Genomic DNA, 19,989 nt, shown 5'->3' on the forward strand with positions numbered 1-19,989 from the left:
TTTTCTTTTGTATTGTGACATTTTTACTAATACGAGTTTACTGATATATAATTCATTTGCAATAAAATATTCACTAACCGTTGTAATTCACTCCATCGTAATGTGAAATTTTCCAGACACATACACAGATAATTTACATTGTCTTTCACGTGTAAATCACTTTTCACAATAACTAGTTATATAATGAAAGTTTAAAGTGTCTCGATTTTTTACCGTTTTTCGCAATTGCAACAATATTACCCCATATCGTTTATTTTTGGTTTCAAATATTCGTAATTTTGCATTTTTCAGATATTCTGGTAAAACCCGATACTTCCTTATGGTACCACAGATTCTATTTTTTTTTCATATATATTTTTTTTTCTATTTCAACACTGTTATAGTATAACTTAAACTTAATTCTTATCCATAAGTTTTTATGTGTATCGTGCTAATAATTCAAAAATAATAACTCGAAAAAATTCCCACTTTCTAAAATAATGTGTCACTGAGATTCGGTATTTCCAGTAAGCCAGTATTATCTGACGGGAGATGATATTTACTCACAAAAAATATGTTGGAATTTCCTTATAACAGGATAGAAAAAAATACAATAGAATCTTACTAATCTGACAATCTTGAGATTCTCAGTAATCCAATACTATCTAATGGTTAATGATATGATAAATTTTTAGTGTCTTGTACTTTTTATATATGTACATCGTATTTTTAAATTTTATGTAATTTGACTTTATTTCTAAATAAACCCATTTACCCAATAAATTATTTTTAAATAAACATATTTATATGTTTGTGTATAAAATATCATATTTTTTCTTTTTTTACACCGTCCGAAAAAAAAGTGTGCTGGATAAAAGTTTTTAGAAATTTTAAAAAGTTTGAGAACCGCTGGTTAACTCAATCTAAATTATTTTTATTTAAATTCCTAAATTACTTGCTTTTATAATTTTAAAATCATCAATCAATTTTAAAATCTAATAATATGTAAATGTAATAATTAATTTCTATTTCCGGCGAACCACATGTTGAGAACCACTTAATAATGGCTTGAATTGATGCATTGTTACATTTATAACATGTCTAGAAAAAATTGTTAAAATATTCGGACCACATCAAAAGATACATAAGTTTGTCTGGTAGTGAAACTGCCTGATGAAAGAAATATAAAATATATTTATAAAACCTTCGCATTTGTCTAAATATAATTAAAAAAAAAAAATTAAAATAAAATGAAAATTCATACATTTATTTAGTTATCTCTTAAAAGAAAGCAAATAAAACATTAAACACATATATTTTTAATTTGACATGGAAACGAAAACATACACAGGACGCCAATTGGCGTCTGCGGTGTTTAACTTTCGGCACACTCAGGACGCCAATTGGCGTGAGCGGTAGGTAAAGTGTTAATTTGTTTTGAATATATTTTCCATCCTTTTTCAACTTTTATTTTAAAAATGATTATTAGCTCCTCCGTAACTATGGAAAGTAACTAACATAGTACGCTTTTCAATTTTTATTAAAATTATTTTATTTTGAGTGGACTTGCCTCACTTTCACAGTAAAAAAATTACACTGTATTTTATCATTTTTCCTATACATAGCAACGTGTTGATTAGTCTTATTTTCGCAACCTTTTAACTATCTTTTTATTTTAAGTAAGGATACAATAGTAGCAATCTTCAAATTATTACATAATTTAATTTAGTTCCTATTTTATTTCTAGATTATTTAATTACATTTACATATAATTTATTAGTACTGGTTTATTTTTTTAATTGATATATTATGGTATGCATTTCTTCTAATGATAATGATTTTAATTTAATAAATTTTACATTCAAAGCTTTATTATTATATTGTACTAAATTACTAAACTTAGGTATTGAATTCACAATTTCTTCTATACTCTCAATTTAATATGAATTCATTTTTTCTGCTATTATATGAGGATCTTGATAAATATTTTCATCAATTTCCATATGTATTATATCGTTTTTCTAATTTTCGCAAACTTTTGTAAGGATTGCCTTGAAATATTGCTGCATCTTGTATTTTATCAACTTATCACAGTGAAAATCTGTTGAACCTTATCTGATGCATTGGAAAAAGTTTCAATGATAAAATCGTCGATATCTTAAAAAGCGGACGCTATTCGGAAAATCTAACATTACGGCTGAAATCAGCGTGTAATTTTATGTCAGATTCAAATTATCTCAGGTGTGTGGCAAGCTCTCGCGGTGTGCTCAATCATTCGGCTGATCGCGTCACACGTCCCTCTCAGACTCTCAGCTCTACAGGTATTCTTGAGCGGGGGCGCCAGGTCAGCATACGCGAGGGGGCGCCCCACGAGCGCGAGGGTCGGCGCCTTTATTGGACACACTCACGCCGGTGTCGGAGGGCTCGCGTCTGCGCGTCTCGGCGTCGCGAATTCGGTGGGGGCCACAGCCACAGGGGTCGATATCAAACTGCGATAGAGCCTTCCTCGCTGTGTCGGTCCTCCGTTCGGCGCGGCAACACCGACACGAGTCCTCTGCAACCTCGGCGACTCGACGTTACGATCGCTACGAGATCGCAAATTAAATTTTTGAAAAAAAATAAAATAAATATTATAAACCATCAAACGACGAGCGTCACTGTGCGCGCTCCTCGCTTCGCATCTGCGTTCACTTTTAAGAGATCGAGTACGTTTTTGACATAGTATTTCGATTTATTTTTTTTATTTTTTTTTCATTATATATGTACACACGTACATTCAAAACGCGTCAAAACGTCGATTGAAATATATTTCACTATATAAATACGTAGAGATACAAACATTCCATTTGTTGCATACAAAATTCCATTCATACTTCGAGCGCATAACTCGCGCATTCCATTGATCTCTATCGCGTTTAAGTCTATATATATATTTTGCAGTTCAAGAGCATGTAATTCGACTTTATGATAGTGTTATTTTTTCTATCCTAAATAATACGCTACTAACTTTCGAGTGATAATAAAAGTGCGAACGAGCAACAGCAGCGACATGGAGACTTTGAGGTGAGTCGATTTATATATGTTTACATGCGAATATTTTTTTCTGAAATTTATAAAATGCCTAAAAACAACACAAAGGAAACGTTAGAGCGCTTCTCAAAAGCTGAGATCGATTGACGTTAACACTTTCGCCGCACTAGCATACCTATGCATATACACATCTACATTTTTAAAAATAATATATACAATAATATTTTATAAAATTTAGAAAAAAATAGCGTAAGGTTGCTAGAAATTTAATTACTATTCATGACCTTCGAATTAAAATATATTTTACTCGGCAAATATTTAATTTAAAAATAATAATAATTACAAATTTAGATCGTTATATTTTTTTACTGTTTCTCGAAATGCTTTATTTATGCCTGATCGTGGTAAAGAAACTACTTCTTAACAAATGTGTTTTAATGTTAATTGATTTTTACCACTGTTTTAAGTAATCCAAAACCATTGGATTGCTAATGCCTCGATTTTCATGCAAATCTGATTAAAATGCTCGTTATTAAATGAAGAAAAACGCTCGCAACTTTCTTCATCTTCAAAGCTCTCAACTCTAGCACGATCATTTTATACTTGTAAATTTCTCAACAGTTAATTTCTCAATAATATTTTCATAGCAACCTCATGTTTTTAAATCAATATTTACGATTTACATTTTTTTAATAGATAATTACTTTTATGTATCGATGTATCAGTGACATGTATAAAAAAATATTCCCGAATACAATACTTACATATTAATCGCATGCGATTGATAAAATCCAAAAAGCGAGTATTATTTTTAATTGCAAAAATGTACTGATATATTTATATATATTTTTATGTAATATATGAAAATTACTACACTGTACGCAATAACTGTGTGGGTTTGCTAGTGCGCGGATTATAAATGTTATGTTTAAATCACATCTTTATAGATATTTTATATACTGATTTCAATATGAGACATGTGTATCAAAGTATTATAAGTAGTAGCAAACGCATCAGAGTTAATAATTACACTTTCGATTAGTAGGTAGATTTCTATAGACGTGTCTGATATTTTTTTTCGACTATAAAAAGTTTTATTTTATATGTAATAAAACGAGACCACCGATTTTTTTTTCTAAAAAAAGCACTTTCCTAGAAAATCTCAATTGATTTATTTGACTAGTTTTATTTTAAAGTAAGTTAATTATAAAAAAAATATATAGGCACTGAAATTTTTAAGAAATGGTTATACTTTTTATTAAACGGAAACTAAAATTAACACCAAGATACTTTCACACTGCTATTTTAAATTTAAATAAAATATCATATATCATATCAGAAAATATTGAAATTAGTGTATTATTATTTAATAGCTTTTTTTTTTCATATCGTTTATAATTTAATCTTTTATCGATCGCAATAAATGATAGTCTAAAGGAGCAAGGTCTGGAGAATAATATGGATGATAATTTCGGCACATGGGGACGCTAGAACTATTCGACATTTTTATTCCTTAAACGATCCAGCTTATCAAAATAGAAGCTTGCTTTTATTGTATTTTTATTATTGAGTTTCATAATGCACAATTTCATCATACAAACAAAATAATGTTTTCTAGAGTGTTCCTGGCTTTGAGGTAGATTTTGCTACATGAGCTTTGAATAACCGAAGACGATTGTTGTCGTACAAGACCCATTTCTTATGTTTGGTTATCAAATGATGACTCAGCTTTATATTTTGCGATATGCGGAGACGCACCGACTTTTTTGTTCAATTCGCTTCCAAACCTTCCCAATTTTCTAAATATGCCTATGCACTGTTATATCAGGTTTATCTTGAGTAGGATATGCTTCCACATATGTTCTCAAAACATCTTCCATATCCAGGACTATTCTTGATATCGTAATTTTCCGCTCACCTATTACTTTACAAATATTTTAATTACCGTAGTTGCAGATTTTTAAAAATAAATTCAAATAATATGCCATCGATTGGTACATATTTTGCGGCTGAATATTTTTTTAATATAGGAATTCGCAGTCCATTATATATTAACATAGATATAGCACGACTGAGTGTTAAAACTTAAATTAAAAAAAAAACGACTGTTGGTTCTTCATTTTATTTTAAAGGGTTGCGATGCAATCATTTCCTGATCTTTGTAAATGCATAAAAGTCAACTATTGTGCATAAATATTTATAGATTCTGAATTACTAACTCCATTACTAACTTTCTGTCTTTCATCAAAATGGTGACAAAATTTCTTGATGCAGGATTTCAAGTAGACGTTGTATATATAATATGAATTTAAAAAAAATCCTTCGACAAGGTTTGTCATGGGTTAATGTAAAAAATATATAAATATATTTTTATTATTCCCTTTATTCTAATAAAATAAATCTAAAATGAATGACATAATATTGTAAATATATTTATAAGTAATTTAAAAAATACATATATTTTAATATATACAGAACTTTTAGTTACACAATTTAATGCTTAGCTTAACAAATATATATTACGTTTAGCTAGTTGAAATAGGTAGCATTATAATTAAAAGCAAATTTTTATTTATAAGGCAAATGTACAATAGTCCTGAACTAAAAATAATAATTAAGTGGTCGACTGTAGGGTCATACCTAAATATATCAATTCAGTGTTAAAACGCAATCCGTGTCCAAAATTGGCTTACATATTAAATATTAAATCATATATAAATTTTTGATCGTATTGGTAGCGACCCAAACGAATCAAACGCTAACTTGATAAGTTTATAAGCTACTACAATTTTTATTATTATTATTTCCTATCACTATACAGATGCTGTATAACAGATATACAACATCCGAAGGCTAACATACAAAAAGGGCAAATCGTTTGAGATAAATTGCTTTAGATAACTGCATACGTAGAACACAATGTCTGTAATAATATATATATTTTTTGAGGAAAACTTTTTTTTTGCTGTTCTTTTTAAAATTTAGTTGTCTTGCAATAATACAAAAGTTATTTTGACTAACTTATAAATTATTAAATAAAATTACATAAATTATTTTTTAACACAGATTAGACATTTTTAAAAAACCTCTTTTGTATTAAATCGTAACGCTGATTTAAATGCTTTTTTTATATGTACGATTTTTTTTCTCTCGATGTTTCGCCAAAAATGTATTTCGGCACCCACTTGTGTGCACTTTATTTATCAATAATTTATTTTCCAAAGATAAATAATGTAATAAATTTGGCAAAAACGAATTTTATATGTATAAAATTAGACCTTTGAATATTTATTTTTAACTAATTTTAATGGGAGTCTCGCGTATTTAAGCCTTATGTAGGAAAATAGGTCAATATCGGCATTTGTCTGGAGCACGCAAATAGTATTGTATTGTGTAATATATACGTCGCTGAAAGGCTTCGCTGCAAAAACAATTTGCTTTTGAAACAAACAAACTTAAATGAGACATATCCGATCGGCAAACTAGTGATTCATTGCGAGAAAAATAATTGTATATATTATGATAATCAAATATAAGAGAAATAAGATTAGCAATAAGTCATAATCAGTGATTTGCTATTTTTATTTTACCACTAATAGGATAATCTGCCGCACCGCCCCTTCTATGTAACATCTATTCTAAGCTGTTTTTTTTTATTAAAACACAGTTAATTAGTCCATAAAGTATAGATTGTAGCACAGAAGCCACGGATTCGGTTTCCAGTAGCACAATCAAATTTAATTTAATATTTAAGTGTTGTAGGAAATCTGCTCTACAAAAAGTTGGTCTCCAAATGTTTGAACGAATGAAATTTTATGGACGTATAAATGACGCTGATGTCAGCGCCCGAGTCAATTAAAAAATCTTGACCCGTTACTTTTCTCCCAGCTGCTTCGAAAAACTGCATGGCTGTGTTCACTTTTTAACCCGTTTCTTACACTTGTAGCGCTATCATTGGAACGGAAGTGTGTTACTAGAATAGTTACGTAATCAATTATTTATAATACAAAGCAAACTTTGACTGGTCAGAAATAAGCGATAGAACTGGTCGTTCCGCTACATATTCTATACAACAGTAGCTTGAATTCAAAAATATATTCTATATTTCAAATGAAGATACGACTATCAGCTATTTAAATATAAAGCATAGCTTAAATGTGGATTTTGATTAAATAAATATACGCCTTCAGTTTTTAGTATTTAAAAGTTTTCAATAATATTTATTGATTTAATTGCCATAATCTACATAAAACATTAAAGATAATTAAATTTTATTAATTTTATTTATCGCCTTTTTTTGATAGCAATCACCAAATTAAATATTCAGAAATTCTTGAAATATAATTTCATTATTATTAAATTTTAATTTAATTCGAATTATCTGTTTGACATATTAAACAAACAGGGCGTCATTGAAATTTAGTGCTCATATTACGTATTTTTATAACAATTTAACGATTTACAATAAGTGAGATACGAATAAAGCATATCTAAACCAAATTTTGACCAATAGGAGGGCGCAAAAAACAATTATCACTTCTCAGAAGTCAAAAATCCACGTCAAAAGCAATAAAATCGTGCCGTCGCCGTCGCAGTGGGAACGCTCGTTACCGATCGTTCCCACTGCGACGGCGTCGACACGATTTTATTACTTTTGACGTGAATTTTTGCCTTCCGAGAAGTGATAATTGTTTTTTGTGCTCTCCTATTGACCAAAATTCGATTTGAATATACTTTGATCAGCATATTTTTAAAACATAGTTTAATATAGAAATGCAAACAAACTATGGAGCAATATGTAATATGCGATGTCTGTCTGTACTTATTCTTCCGCTTATTTCCCCGTGAGAAATGAGTTGGCTTAGTTTGTATTTTGGACTTGATCAAATAAAAGTTGTTTGTTTGGTTTTAGAATTTTCATTAGATTAGGTTTGGGTTTGAACAGCAAATGGACGTTTCGCAACTGTCGAATTTGCGTTTCATAGCCATTTTAGAATATCTTATCAGTTAAATTATATTTTCGCTAGTAGAAATATATATCTACTGTTGAAAATGTATTTGGATTTTACTAGTGAAAATATAACTTTATTAAAAAATACACATTCACTGTAACATATATACATCAGATGTAAATAAATAATGATAAATATCTAAATATATATTTATAACTTATTATAGAAAAATTGAAAACATATATTTTGACTTGCACCTGCCAGATAATTTATATTTATACTAATAAAAATATATATCTACTAGTGAAACTGTATTGCGATATAATTTTACTGAAATGACATATTTAAAAAAATATTTTTGGGATAGATTCGAAACTGTTTTTTCTCGATTTTCTTTTTGAAATAATCACATTGAAGTGAATGTGTTATTTATTAATATTTCTGCATTAAATCTAGTTGTCAAATTACTTATAATACAATCTATATAAAAATTATATAATTCAGATTGTGCTGTTGTCGATTTTTCGTTATTTTTTATGTATTTGATCTTAGTTTTTACACTGAATACCTAAATTACATTCGTTGAATATTTCCTCTAATGTCTAATATTTTTTAAACGTCCAAAAAGCGATAAATTCAACAATAATTTGCAAAGAAATTTTAGCACAAAAGGAGCCGCGTCAAAAAAAATATTGTGAAAGTATTACCTAGAAAGTGGGTGTTTTTGAAGGCAATGTTCTGCTCCTTTAATTCTTGTATGTCTAAAAAAGGCAGAGGGAACTTATAACTGAAATACATCATACATACATTTCAAACAACTATAGTTTAGTCCAGATTCATTATTTGAAGTCGGTTTTAACTATTTTTGTACATATATTCTTGCTATGACTTTTTCCAGAGTCGGTCCCCGGGAATTCGTCCCCTCCCTCCCCCTCTCGGCAGACTTGTTCAAGAGTATATTGTATTATAATGACATTTCGATTCAATCCGTGTATTCCTGTCTTATTAAATAGATGTAGACATCGCCACTGTCTAAGATAATTGGGCAAACACAAATTGGAGTGATTGATCGAAGTTATGTTATAATTGAAATAATATTAATTTACATACCCTCATATGTATGTATCTATAAATAAATACGGTTGCGGTTCAAATGATAAACTATTATGAGCAATTACATTCCTCTTTTACTGTAAATGTATTGCATAGCACAGAACAACTTTGTAAAAGGTCGCTTTGAACTTTGCTGCAAAATGCCGTAACGTAAAGCAGTAAATAAAAATAAACTGCTATGAAGTGCAAACAAGAAAAGTTTCATGAAATGTCATAATATAAATGCACGCGTTACATTTTTACAAATTAATGATTGCATCCCTAGGATTTAATTTAAAGAGTAAAAGTAAAATTAATACGGTAGAGCGTAAGCGAAACAACGCGAAGGAATATTTAGCAATTCTCTTAAGCAGATTAAATAAGTTACTAAGAATAGTTGCAGTGGGAATTCAAGTGAAAATACACTATTTACACAATACTTTGAACCGTCGTTTTTAATCAACTTTAACTCAAAACTGAAGCGTTTAAAGCACGCTTTAAATTTCATTTCTAAGTTGAATTGCATTGAAATTATTCATATAATCCGTCATATATTTCTGTCACGCTATTAAGCATCTATTATTTTTTTATATGTTTTAAAAAATATATTACTTAAGGGTACAAAAATTGTAAGCTTAGCAATTAGCTTTCTATATTGTTAAATGTTTTTTATTTGGTCATTGATTTTTTTATTGTACAAGTTTACAAATAAAAAAATACAAGATATTGTATTTTATGTAGCAATGTCACGAGCGGAGAGATAAAAACTTATATTCATTTTAAATGAAATACCGCATAGGTTTAATTTTAATTTACTCCTGTACCTCTTGTTGTTAAATAGGGTTTAAAGGGAACAGTTTAGATATGAAAGAATGACTTTCAATAGAAACAATTTTTTTTAAATAATGTGTACTCATTAAAGTTACGAATGTTTTGAGTTATAAAGCATCAAACATGGTTTCAAATCTGATTTATAAGGCACTCTAAAGCAGGGGTGGGCGAAGTACGCCACATAGATCAAATCCAGCACAAATAAATAAATCAAATTTATGATAAATTAAAATATGAAAAAAATTTGAATTAAAAAAAAAATTTTTTTTGAAGCTCATTTAAATTTGTTTTCTTAAATATTTTTGATCTGACCCTTTTTTTAAAAAAGTTTGTCAGCTCTTGCTCGAAAGATTAGCAATCGCGACCCTTATTCTTGTATTTGCGTCTGGGACTTCAGCGCTCTGACGCAAGTTATTCAGCGACGAGGAGTTGTTTTTTTTAAGCGCGCTTAGCTTCTAGTTTTATTTTATTTTGTATTAGAAAATTTATTTGAATAAATAGAAATATAATTGCAACGACGTAAACCGGTGCATTATCGCGGTGAATCTGGTTTTAAATTTATCGTCGATGATTTACGATGTATATTTTTAAATATATAATAAATCCAATGTTCAAATTTGTACCTGATAAATTATTAACGCTTTGTCTGACGTAAATCTGAACATTAATATTTTTTTGAACCCAACCTGTATATCGATTAAACCGTTCAGTTAGTTGTAACGGCACGATTAAAACACCGCCGGCGAATGTCTAACCCCATAAAGCGTTCATCCCTTGTATAGGTTACGGGGTCATAGTCGCCCTCATACACACCCACCCACACTACCGTCTTATTCGCTACATCATATTATGTATATGTATTCAAAGGGCCACACTCTGCCGAGATATATGTCGTCGGGACCGGAATTGAAGTTCAAGGCTTTTTGATTAAAGAGCTAAAATTTTATTTTAATAGCTCGAGTAGCTCTAATTGCGAGATTCTATAAATAAGTTATATGAGCTATTAATATTAGTTTCAGTATACACAAGACTTCCTAATAAATTATATTAATGCATAATTAATTTTACGAGGTCGTCACTCGTGAGTAAGAATGTCGAATAAATTATTATTTTGTGGCATCAAAATTATATTGATAATCGAGAAATAATAATAGACTATTATATTTTACCCGTATGTTAAGATTTTAGTTGCTTTTTATATAAAAATATATGCTGTTTGTAAACAGTAAACAGTAAAATGGCGAGCTCTTAAATTGAGATCGAATGAATATAGCATGGTTAACGAACATTACTAAAAAAATGACAATCAATAACCTATTAGCTAATTTGCTTTTAAATGCAATTTAATTAAATAAAATTTTCGTAGATAGATTTGTATATTTTTTATATTATTGTATAAAATTATTTTAAAAGTCATAGTTACAACAAATTTACAATCAATACACTAGAAAGAAGTCACGTTTACTTTTCATTTTTTAAAGTCAGGTTTTAACCAGGAACCAGGTGTGTTTTTCTGGATTATCTAGGGTTGATCGCGAGTGGAGTTAACGTGGGCCGCAAAGTAAATATGCAAATGAAGGGGACACCGGAATGACAATTATCCGAAATTCCCTAACCCGTGAATTCGCCCCTGGCACTGTTGCTCAAAAACGGCCGTCACTTTAACGGCCGCTTTGTTTGACCGTCTGTAATTGTATTTAGAAAAAATACTCACCCGTTAAACACAGTATCGTTAGAATTGGTTATTCGTGGAAAAAAATCGGTTTTGTGTACTGCTTTCATTAAAACAAATTTTTACAGCTCGATCTTCTGTTTAATTTGTTATCGTTGATGGCATAGGATTATTTAATAAATTATTTTGTAGTATTAAAAAAATATAAATAACGAATATCCAACATAAATTAATCTGGCTCCTTATTTCTATCGCCTTAAATATTTGGCAAGCAAATATTTTGGCAAAATACTATATGATTTTAACTATGTGTTTAATTTTAACATGAAATGAAAACCGTTCATTGAGTACATTCTTATTTATAATACTACAAAATGTAAATAGTAGCGAAAAAATAAAATAACAGAGACAATATTATTTTTAGATAAAAAAAATTTTTTTTCCAAAAATATTAATTAAGTGTATAATTTTTTCGATAAAATCCAGTGATAATCAATTATTGTGTAAAATACTCTTATTAGAAAAATAATGCTAAAACTTTTCTAATAATACTGCAGCATTATCAATAGTTTAACACAAAAAAACATTTCCATTTTATTTTCATATTTCATATTAAACGATTTTTCACTGTTTAAATATAAATATTACTTAAATACAATCCCCTCCAATATTTTTGGGGAATGTTCTTACTCACATGATTAATATGAAAAAATCCTTTCACTCCCACTGTTCTAATTAACTTTTGCTTACTTTTTTTATAAGTAATATTAATCGAACAACTTTCCATTATAAAATGTAAGGTGTTTAAAAATTACATCCGAATCACTCAAATAAGGATCTGCAACTAATGTATTTTGAAAATTTAAAATGCATCTTGTCAGAGATTATTTGTACATGTCCCCTCGACATTTAAGAAAACGAAATTTTGTTTATATAACAGAAAATTTAAATGCACGCACAGACTAGTGAATATATGTACTGTGCACGCACGTGTGCGTTTGCTCTTGTGTTTTTGCGGCGTTTTTGTAACATGAGCTGCTCGATCCTCTTGTGTAAAAAAGCGCCATTAATTAAACACACATATACATCACATTTATTTTCTTTTTATTTCCACTCTTGTGTCTGTGATTAAATCGCATTTAACAAAAACGAGTAATATAAAACTTTTCTTACGAAATATGAGTAAAACTATTTTATTGAATATTTTAATATTTTATGTTTTCAATTTATAAATGCATTGCTTAGTCAGTTTAATGTAACGAACCAGCAATGTTTATGACATTGGTAGTTTTCGTACAATTTTTTTTTGACATTGGTGATATTTTTATGATAGTGCTGGTTTTACGTTTTTTTTCTTAATGGAGCTTGTAAAAAAAGCCTAGCACTATCTATTTAATAATAAAAAATATCGTTAAAATGGACATTGACATTTTTAAGATCATACTACATAAGATCTTCAATTATTTCAAACTGATTTGTATTTTTCTCTATTTTAAGTGCTTGTTTTGTAATTATAGGAAAGTGTATCACACTTATATAAATGACTAGTATGTATAATTACTTATTAAAATACAAAATAGTGGAACTCTTTAGCGTGTTATTTACATTTCTGTGTCCTAACTTTTTGTACAGTGATAATCGCCGGAATGACTATCGACCGCGTGGTGCGCTGAACACTTTCCGATTTTTGGGGGAAGGATTTCCATTTCAAACGCCCCTCATTTACATATTTACCCACCTTCAGCTCTAGAGAGTATGTTTATCGGACATGTCGCTGTTTTTTTTACTTCGGTTCCAAGAATTCAGATAGGTACGCCCGCGGTTTTTAAAGCATGCAAATTCTGAAACAACGTTATAACGGACGACTGCTCGCAATCAGAGTCCGGCACTGTATATTTTTTCGGGGGATTCCCGGCGTAATTTTTTTCTAGAAATATTTAAAGCGGCAAAGATATATTTATAATCGCGAGGTTTCAAAATAATGCTGCTTTTTTTTTGTAAAAATAAATTATTTAACACAAATTGTCAATGCCGTAAAAAGCTTAAACTATGAAACAATAGGTTTATAAAAAATCTAATCTAATAAAAAGTCACAAAAGTCACAAATTATATTACTGACGGTCCTTTACCATGCAGACCCACTCACGTTGATGTGCGCAGCGTGTAATGCACTCAAAGGGTTAACACGGCGGCTTAAAATGTAATAACAACGGAACGCATTGGTGGGAAATGTCGGGAAACCAAACCGTTGTAGGTATTTGCTTTATTAATTGTATAGCTAATCGGATGAAACTCACATGTTGCAGTCTCTGCGTCGCTACTTCTGCACGGATGATTAGCCAGAAAGCCATTCGTAAACTGATTAATTCCGCACAACATACCAACGGTGGCTTTATAGCCACATATACTATATACAGCTTTCTATTGTTTTCGAAAATCGAATTAAATTCCGGATTCCATTCGACGTGAAGAGGGAAGCGACTTTTTTTGCTCTTTTCTATCAGTTTCGAGTTCAGACAAATTCTGGTGTGTAATTTGCTGCTATAAATCATTAATAATAAAGTCTGAAATAATTTTCTTTCTTCGCTTTAAATCGTTTTTTTTTTCAATTAATATGACTAAAATATTAAAAATTATTTTGTCTCTTAAAAATAATGCCGTATTTTTTGCACTAATTTTTTGATAAGATCGATTTCCACGTCAAATGATCCTTTACTTTACATATATAACAACACTGATGTTGTTAATATTTGCTAATGTTTTATGACAAAATACTGTCATTAACACTGCAGAGCTGTAAGAGAGCAAATAATAGAAGCTTTCTATATGTCCAATTTTTTTTAATTATCACATCTTGCGGTTTTGACTACTACTCGATTTAACGAATGTTGCATCGTAGAAAAAAATAGGGCACTTTATTTATTATCAAAAATTTGAGACTTAACACAATTTATTTTGCATATTCAGGTATTATCGAATCTTGAAATTATCTTTTATTTATTAAGAATTTTTTGGTAAATCCTTATATATATTTAAGAATTATTGAAAGTACTATATTATGTTGCAACTTATTTTTGATCATCAGGGTCATCCAATTTTATATTAAATTGCCAAAAATATAAATAATCGATTGCATCATGATCATTCAATTCATTCATTCTTATGGTATGGAAATGCAAATCTGTTTTTAAGTTAGGCGTAAAAATATTTACAATTCTAATAACAAAGGCCTTTCTGAAATCGCGAAAATCGAATTCAAGGAAATTCGGTCATAACAGGTGTTTTGTTCGACAAAATAATCTCAAAAAATCTATATTAACAGCTTAACGACCGGTATTTATTTGCCGAACTTTGCTTGGTGGCCGGGCGATTTCTCACGGAAAAATCGCAAACAATTATCTTTTTCAGTAAATTCCCTATAACTTGTAAACCAATTAAGATATTGTATTCAAATTTAATATGTAGCTTCCTTATGATTTTTCGCATAAATACCTGTCAAGTACGTCATTTAACCAGTGTTTCTAAACCTTTGGGTCTAATTTGTTTGAAATAATAGTTTCGAAAACAAATTTATATCATTGGAAACATCTTACAAATACAAAGTAAGTGAGACTCTTCAATAGATTAGTATTAATTACCTGATTTTTTATCACTTTTTAAATTTAGAAATAAAAATTTTGATTTGTTATTTCTGGGCCACCAGGTCTAACCATTTGTATGCCCATACTCACGAAATGAATTTACGGTACACTTCACTAAAAATATTTTGCTTATTGCACTTTATTAAATTAAAAGTAACATGTATGCTTTCAATATATTTAATATTCATCATTTCTATTATTTCCATAATAATAATTTGGTACTATATAGGTGATATAAACAAAAAACCAAACATTAATTCTCAGAACAGCTTCTTTCTAATTATATTGTATGCCCCGCAATTTCTTTGAGCGAAGGCCTACGCCCATTTCTAAAAGATTCATTGTTGACAATTTACTACCTGCACTTGCGATAGATACATTGGCTCTAATCTTAGGAAAGATATTTTCTACTTAATTTTGTATTGGTTATTTACATGAAACACAAGTTAGATCAGCCCATAATATTCGCATACACTACAAGGAGTTTAGCAATTCACCAAAATATTATGATAATATTTTATTTAAGAAATTATTATTAAAAAAAATAGTTTACGATTTTATCTATTGTTATTGTTAATTTATTATTCTTAATCTTATAACACATCTAAGCACTATATTTTTTACCAGCTTAACGCCCGGTGTTTTTTTGCCGAACTTACCTTGGTGGCCGGGAGATTTCGCGGAATAATAGCAAAAAATTACCTTTTTTAGTAAATTCCCTATAACTTGTAAACCAAATAATATATTTTATCGAAATTTAATTTGTAGCTTCCTTATGATTTTTTGCATAAATTTATTGTAATTACGTAATTTAACCAGTGTTTTTAAATCTGTGCGCTGCATAATTAAGTGATATAACAAAAAAAAACTTGTTTACAAATATAATATTAAATATTTACTATAAATTACAATCAATGTTATTCTCAAAGGTTAAATCGCCACTACCTGGCCCGTTTTATCAGCTTACCTTGTGCATACCTTTTAAGAATTCATCTATTAGGGTATTTGACACTTTTTTTATTGTGGAATTCCCAAATTCGGGAATTCCACACAGATAAAAAAATGCATTTTATAATCGAAGTAATGCAATATATTTAGTCTCCTCTAAACTATCGGTCGAAACGTATCGCGAAAATTGCTCTTCTCTCTGTGATCCTTTGTGATTGTGATTTTGATTTAAAAATTTTATTTTCAATCCCGGCAAAATGGACGAAAGAAATTAAGCCTTTTTCGAAAATTTTGAAGACGCGTTGTTTAACGCCCCCAGTGATTGTGAACATAGTGAATTGTGCGAAAGCAATTCTAATTCAAGTGTACGTGAACATAGACCGCGTGTGACAAATTTGCACTCATCCAGTTCATTTTCTTCATAATGACAAATGTTTTTACGACGCCAAAAAATTTAGTGAGTGCAAATTATTATATATTATAAATGGATATTTTTTATAAATCGTTTATACAAAAAATTTTAGAAGCATTTAAACATACATGTTATTAATTTAATTATCACATTTTTAAGCTAATGTGGTGTTCAAAAAAAATCGTGCACTAATCAACGTTGTCAAATTTCAAAAATTTCCTTAATGATTATTTAACTATTTTTGTAAATACGCAATTCACTGTTTTTATTATTATTAATTAACTTTTACTATAAATTATCACTTATTAATATCAGCAACAATAAATAAAAATATAATATTCCATAATGCAAAAAATATGGTCACTGTAAGTGGGAGCGGCTTGGAGAACCGTTACCAAACAACACACTAGCCCAAAAATATTAGAATATAACAAACTAAAATAAGCGACGACTCGTTGCATTGAGACGCAGTGGGATAAAACGACTCTTTTTACGAAAAATTAAAGTAAAATATAATTTATTTTATATTTTATATTAGGTAGAAATAATATACTACCATCTCGCATTATAATATAAGGGTAAACTGTATTGTATCATAGTGTATTTTTAATAAAAGAAGACGCGTGACGCAGGACGCATGGGCGAGTCCTCGGCCGCTGCAAAAGGTTCTCTCAGGACTCGTGGGTGAGTCCTCGGTCGTTAAGCTGTTAAACTTGATTTATAATTGAAATTATAATACTATTCAATTAAATAAAATACAATATTTTACAAATATTATTGACTAATATTAAAAAAAAATAATATTTGTTTGCTCTTTTAATATTTATTTTTTGCTATTTTCACAGTGCTAGTAATGAAATTAATAGTGCTATTTATAATTATTTTAATTATTTTTATAATAATATGTAGGGGGTCATGTCATATTTTTAAAAATATTGTGGCTCAATAATTTCAAGTGATTTACAGTCTTAAATTATGTTAAGTAACCATAAAATTAGGCTCAAAGGTTTATGGCACCTTTAGGTGTGAAATGGTTAATAATAATATTTTCTACTTATATGATTAAATATCAAATACTACTTATAAAAATAAGAATTTCTATGTATAAAAATAGTATTCGCCGTTTAAAAATAAATCAAAATAAGTAAGTCTGGAAAAAATTATTTCAGCGCCCACTTTCAAAAGATCCTAGTCTTAAATGCATTATATATAATGCAAAAGATATTTATTTATTACATATAAAATGCCTAAAACATTTTAATCACTTTTCTGTCGCCCTTCATGATTTTTTCATCGCCCACTAGTGGGCGATATTGCCACTTTGAGGACCTATTCGAACCTTTTATAAATTTAAAAAAAATGACTTCGTTCATTGTTTCTCAATTTCATTACGTTAGTGTTTATGCATATGAGCTTGAACAAGTTGCTTTTAATGTATTGTTAATTTTCTAATCTAATTATACACTTTATTTGCGTTATTTCTTTTTACTAAAGTTTTGTCATGATTTTCTGCCATTTTTAAAGCATTGATTTTTAATTCAAAATAAACTTTTTTTTTGAAAAAGTATGTTTCGAAACCGTTTTTTCTGCTTTTGTGGTTACTAAAAAATAATTAAATTAAACTAGAACGGCATTCTGAAATCTTTTTTGACGGATAACTAAAGCGATGGTGTTTCAATAAATTCAGCGATAAATTTTAGGGGATGACAGGTGATTGTGTTAGTCAATAATTGAACCAAACTTTAGAATTTACTATGAACATTTGCTTTACAGACAATAATTTAAATTAATGTTGCGTGCTAAATATATATATTTTTAATTAAAGATTAACAAGATGTGAGTTCAAAAAAAAAATAATCAATTTTTTTTTTGCTAATTTATCAAATATTTTTTTTTATCTAAATGAATTTTTTCAATACTTTTTGCTAATCGATTTTTTTTATATAATTATGACGTTTATTTTAATTTGAGAATTCGTTTACTCACAATTAACGTTGTGCTTCAAGATCAGATTTAATTTGCAAATATGCAAATTTTCATCACCCCTCGATTTATCAATTTCTTGAAAAAAACACTTTTAATATTTTGTTTGTATAGCGTAATAGTCATTGGGCTAAAAGTACACGAAACTTTTGTCATAGTTCAGCTAAATCAAAGCCTTTATAGGACAATTAAAAGATCATACAATTAACTTATTTTCTTGACCTTAAGCCTCATACATATGACGTGGTCTTAACGAGTAACTTGATAGCTTAATTTTGAGAGTAGTGCTGTGAATATTTTATTCAATACAGTATTATATATATTTATTCGATTCACTTTTTTTATTAAAGAATCGAACAAATTGAGAGATATCTAGACGCTTCTTATTTCTTTCGGAGAGCGACTAAACAATGAAACAGATATCAACGATGCAATTAGCTCACTTCAAGTAAACACTTAATTCAACGCTGAACAGATAAAAACAAAATAAACTAAAAACAATGATCTCAATGAATTTAATCCTTAGGAATTCCACAACCATTTATTTGTTAGATTTTATCATATTAAACTTTAATATTTTATTTAAAAATCATAGTAAATATGTAAAAACTAACTAGAAATCAAAGATGCTTTGGATGAAAAAGCCAAACTTGTTTCATTAAGGATCGCGTCAAATAATTTGCGGCTTTTTCAGGACGCGATATTTCGCGGTAGACCTAACAATTTATAGCCATACCAATAAATTCAATAAAAAAAGCTTAGTAATAAAAATATGTTTTTTTAATATGAATAATCCGTATTCGATAACCGATCATAGTTTATAAAATACGTAAAACATATCTGATATAATAATGGCAGACGTTAATAAAATTAATATTTTACAAGATACTAGAATATTCAAGCGAAATATTTGCACAGCATTAGGCCTAACTAAGAGCAATCCCGGTCATATTTACCACTGCAACTTTTAGAAGTACTCGCTCGGATGGATTATTTACTTAAGTAGGTTAATTTATGTTATGTTAGGTTGACATTTCCCCGATTGGTGTATGCGCGTCTGATTTACAGACAAGGTCGCTTTTGCGCCAAATTCTCAGCAAATTAAATTAGTTGATTAACCTGCATCGAAGCGATCTAGCTGACACGCCCTAGACATACCCAAATGCATTGCAAATCAGATTAATAATAGTGATTGACTATCGACAATAGCTTTGAGGAGGAAATACCGCAGCTGACGCGGTTACACCATGGCAAACTTTAACTTAACAAATAGGATGATAAATTTGAGTTGCTATAGATAGTATTTTTTTCACTCCTCAAAGCAAATATTTTAAGATAATCTTCTGTCATTCTTAACATTAAATTAAATATCCAAATACTTTTGTCGTTACTATTTCAAGTTCTAGTGTGTCCAAAAACATATTGTTATCCGTCAAAAAAATATTCTAG

The 19,989-nt window shown here is 29.1% G+C and overlaps 1 protein-coding gene across 2 annotated transcripts in view; it reads left to right on the forward strand.

The window, feature by feature from the left end:
• Positions 1-2,490: 2,490 nt before the first annotated feature.
• LOC148234650 (solute carrier family 7 member 14) overlaps positions 2,491-19,989 on the forward strand; it is a 169,421-nt gene continuing 151,922 nt past the window's right edge. The window contains exons 1-2 of one of the 2 annotated variants that reach the window (XM_088185669.1): positions 2,491-2,684; positions 2,920-3,042. In XM_088185669.1, coding sequence (XP_088041795.1) covers positions 3,029-3,042 — 14 coding nt within the window. In that variant the 5' untranslated portion in view covers positions 2,491-2,684; positions 2,920-3,028. The remainder of the gene's footprint in view (positions 2,685-2,919; positions 3,043-19,989) is intronic. The other variant, XM_088185668.1, reaches the window with a different exon arrangement.

This window comes from Plectrocnemia conspersa, unplaced genomic scaffold, assembly GCF_051122295.1.
Source record: "Plectrocnemia conspersa isolate PC_06_02 unplaced genomic scaffold, ASM5112229v1 ptg000005l, whole genome shotgun sequence".
NCBI classification, from domain to species: Eukaryota; Metazoa; Arthropoda; class Insecta; order Trichoptera; family Polycentropodidae; genus Plectrocnemia; species Plectrocnemia conspersa.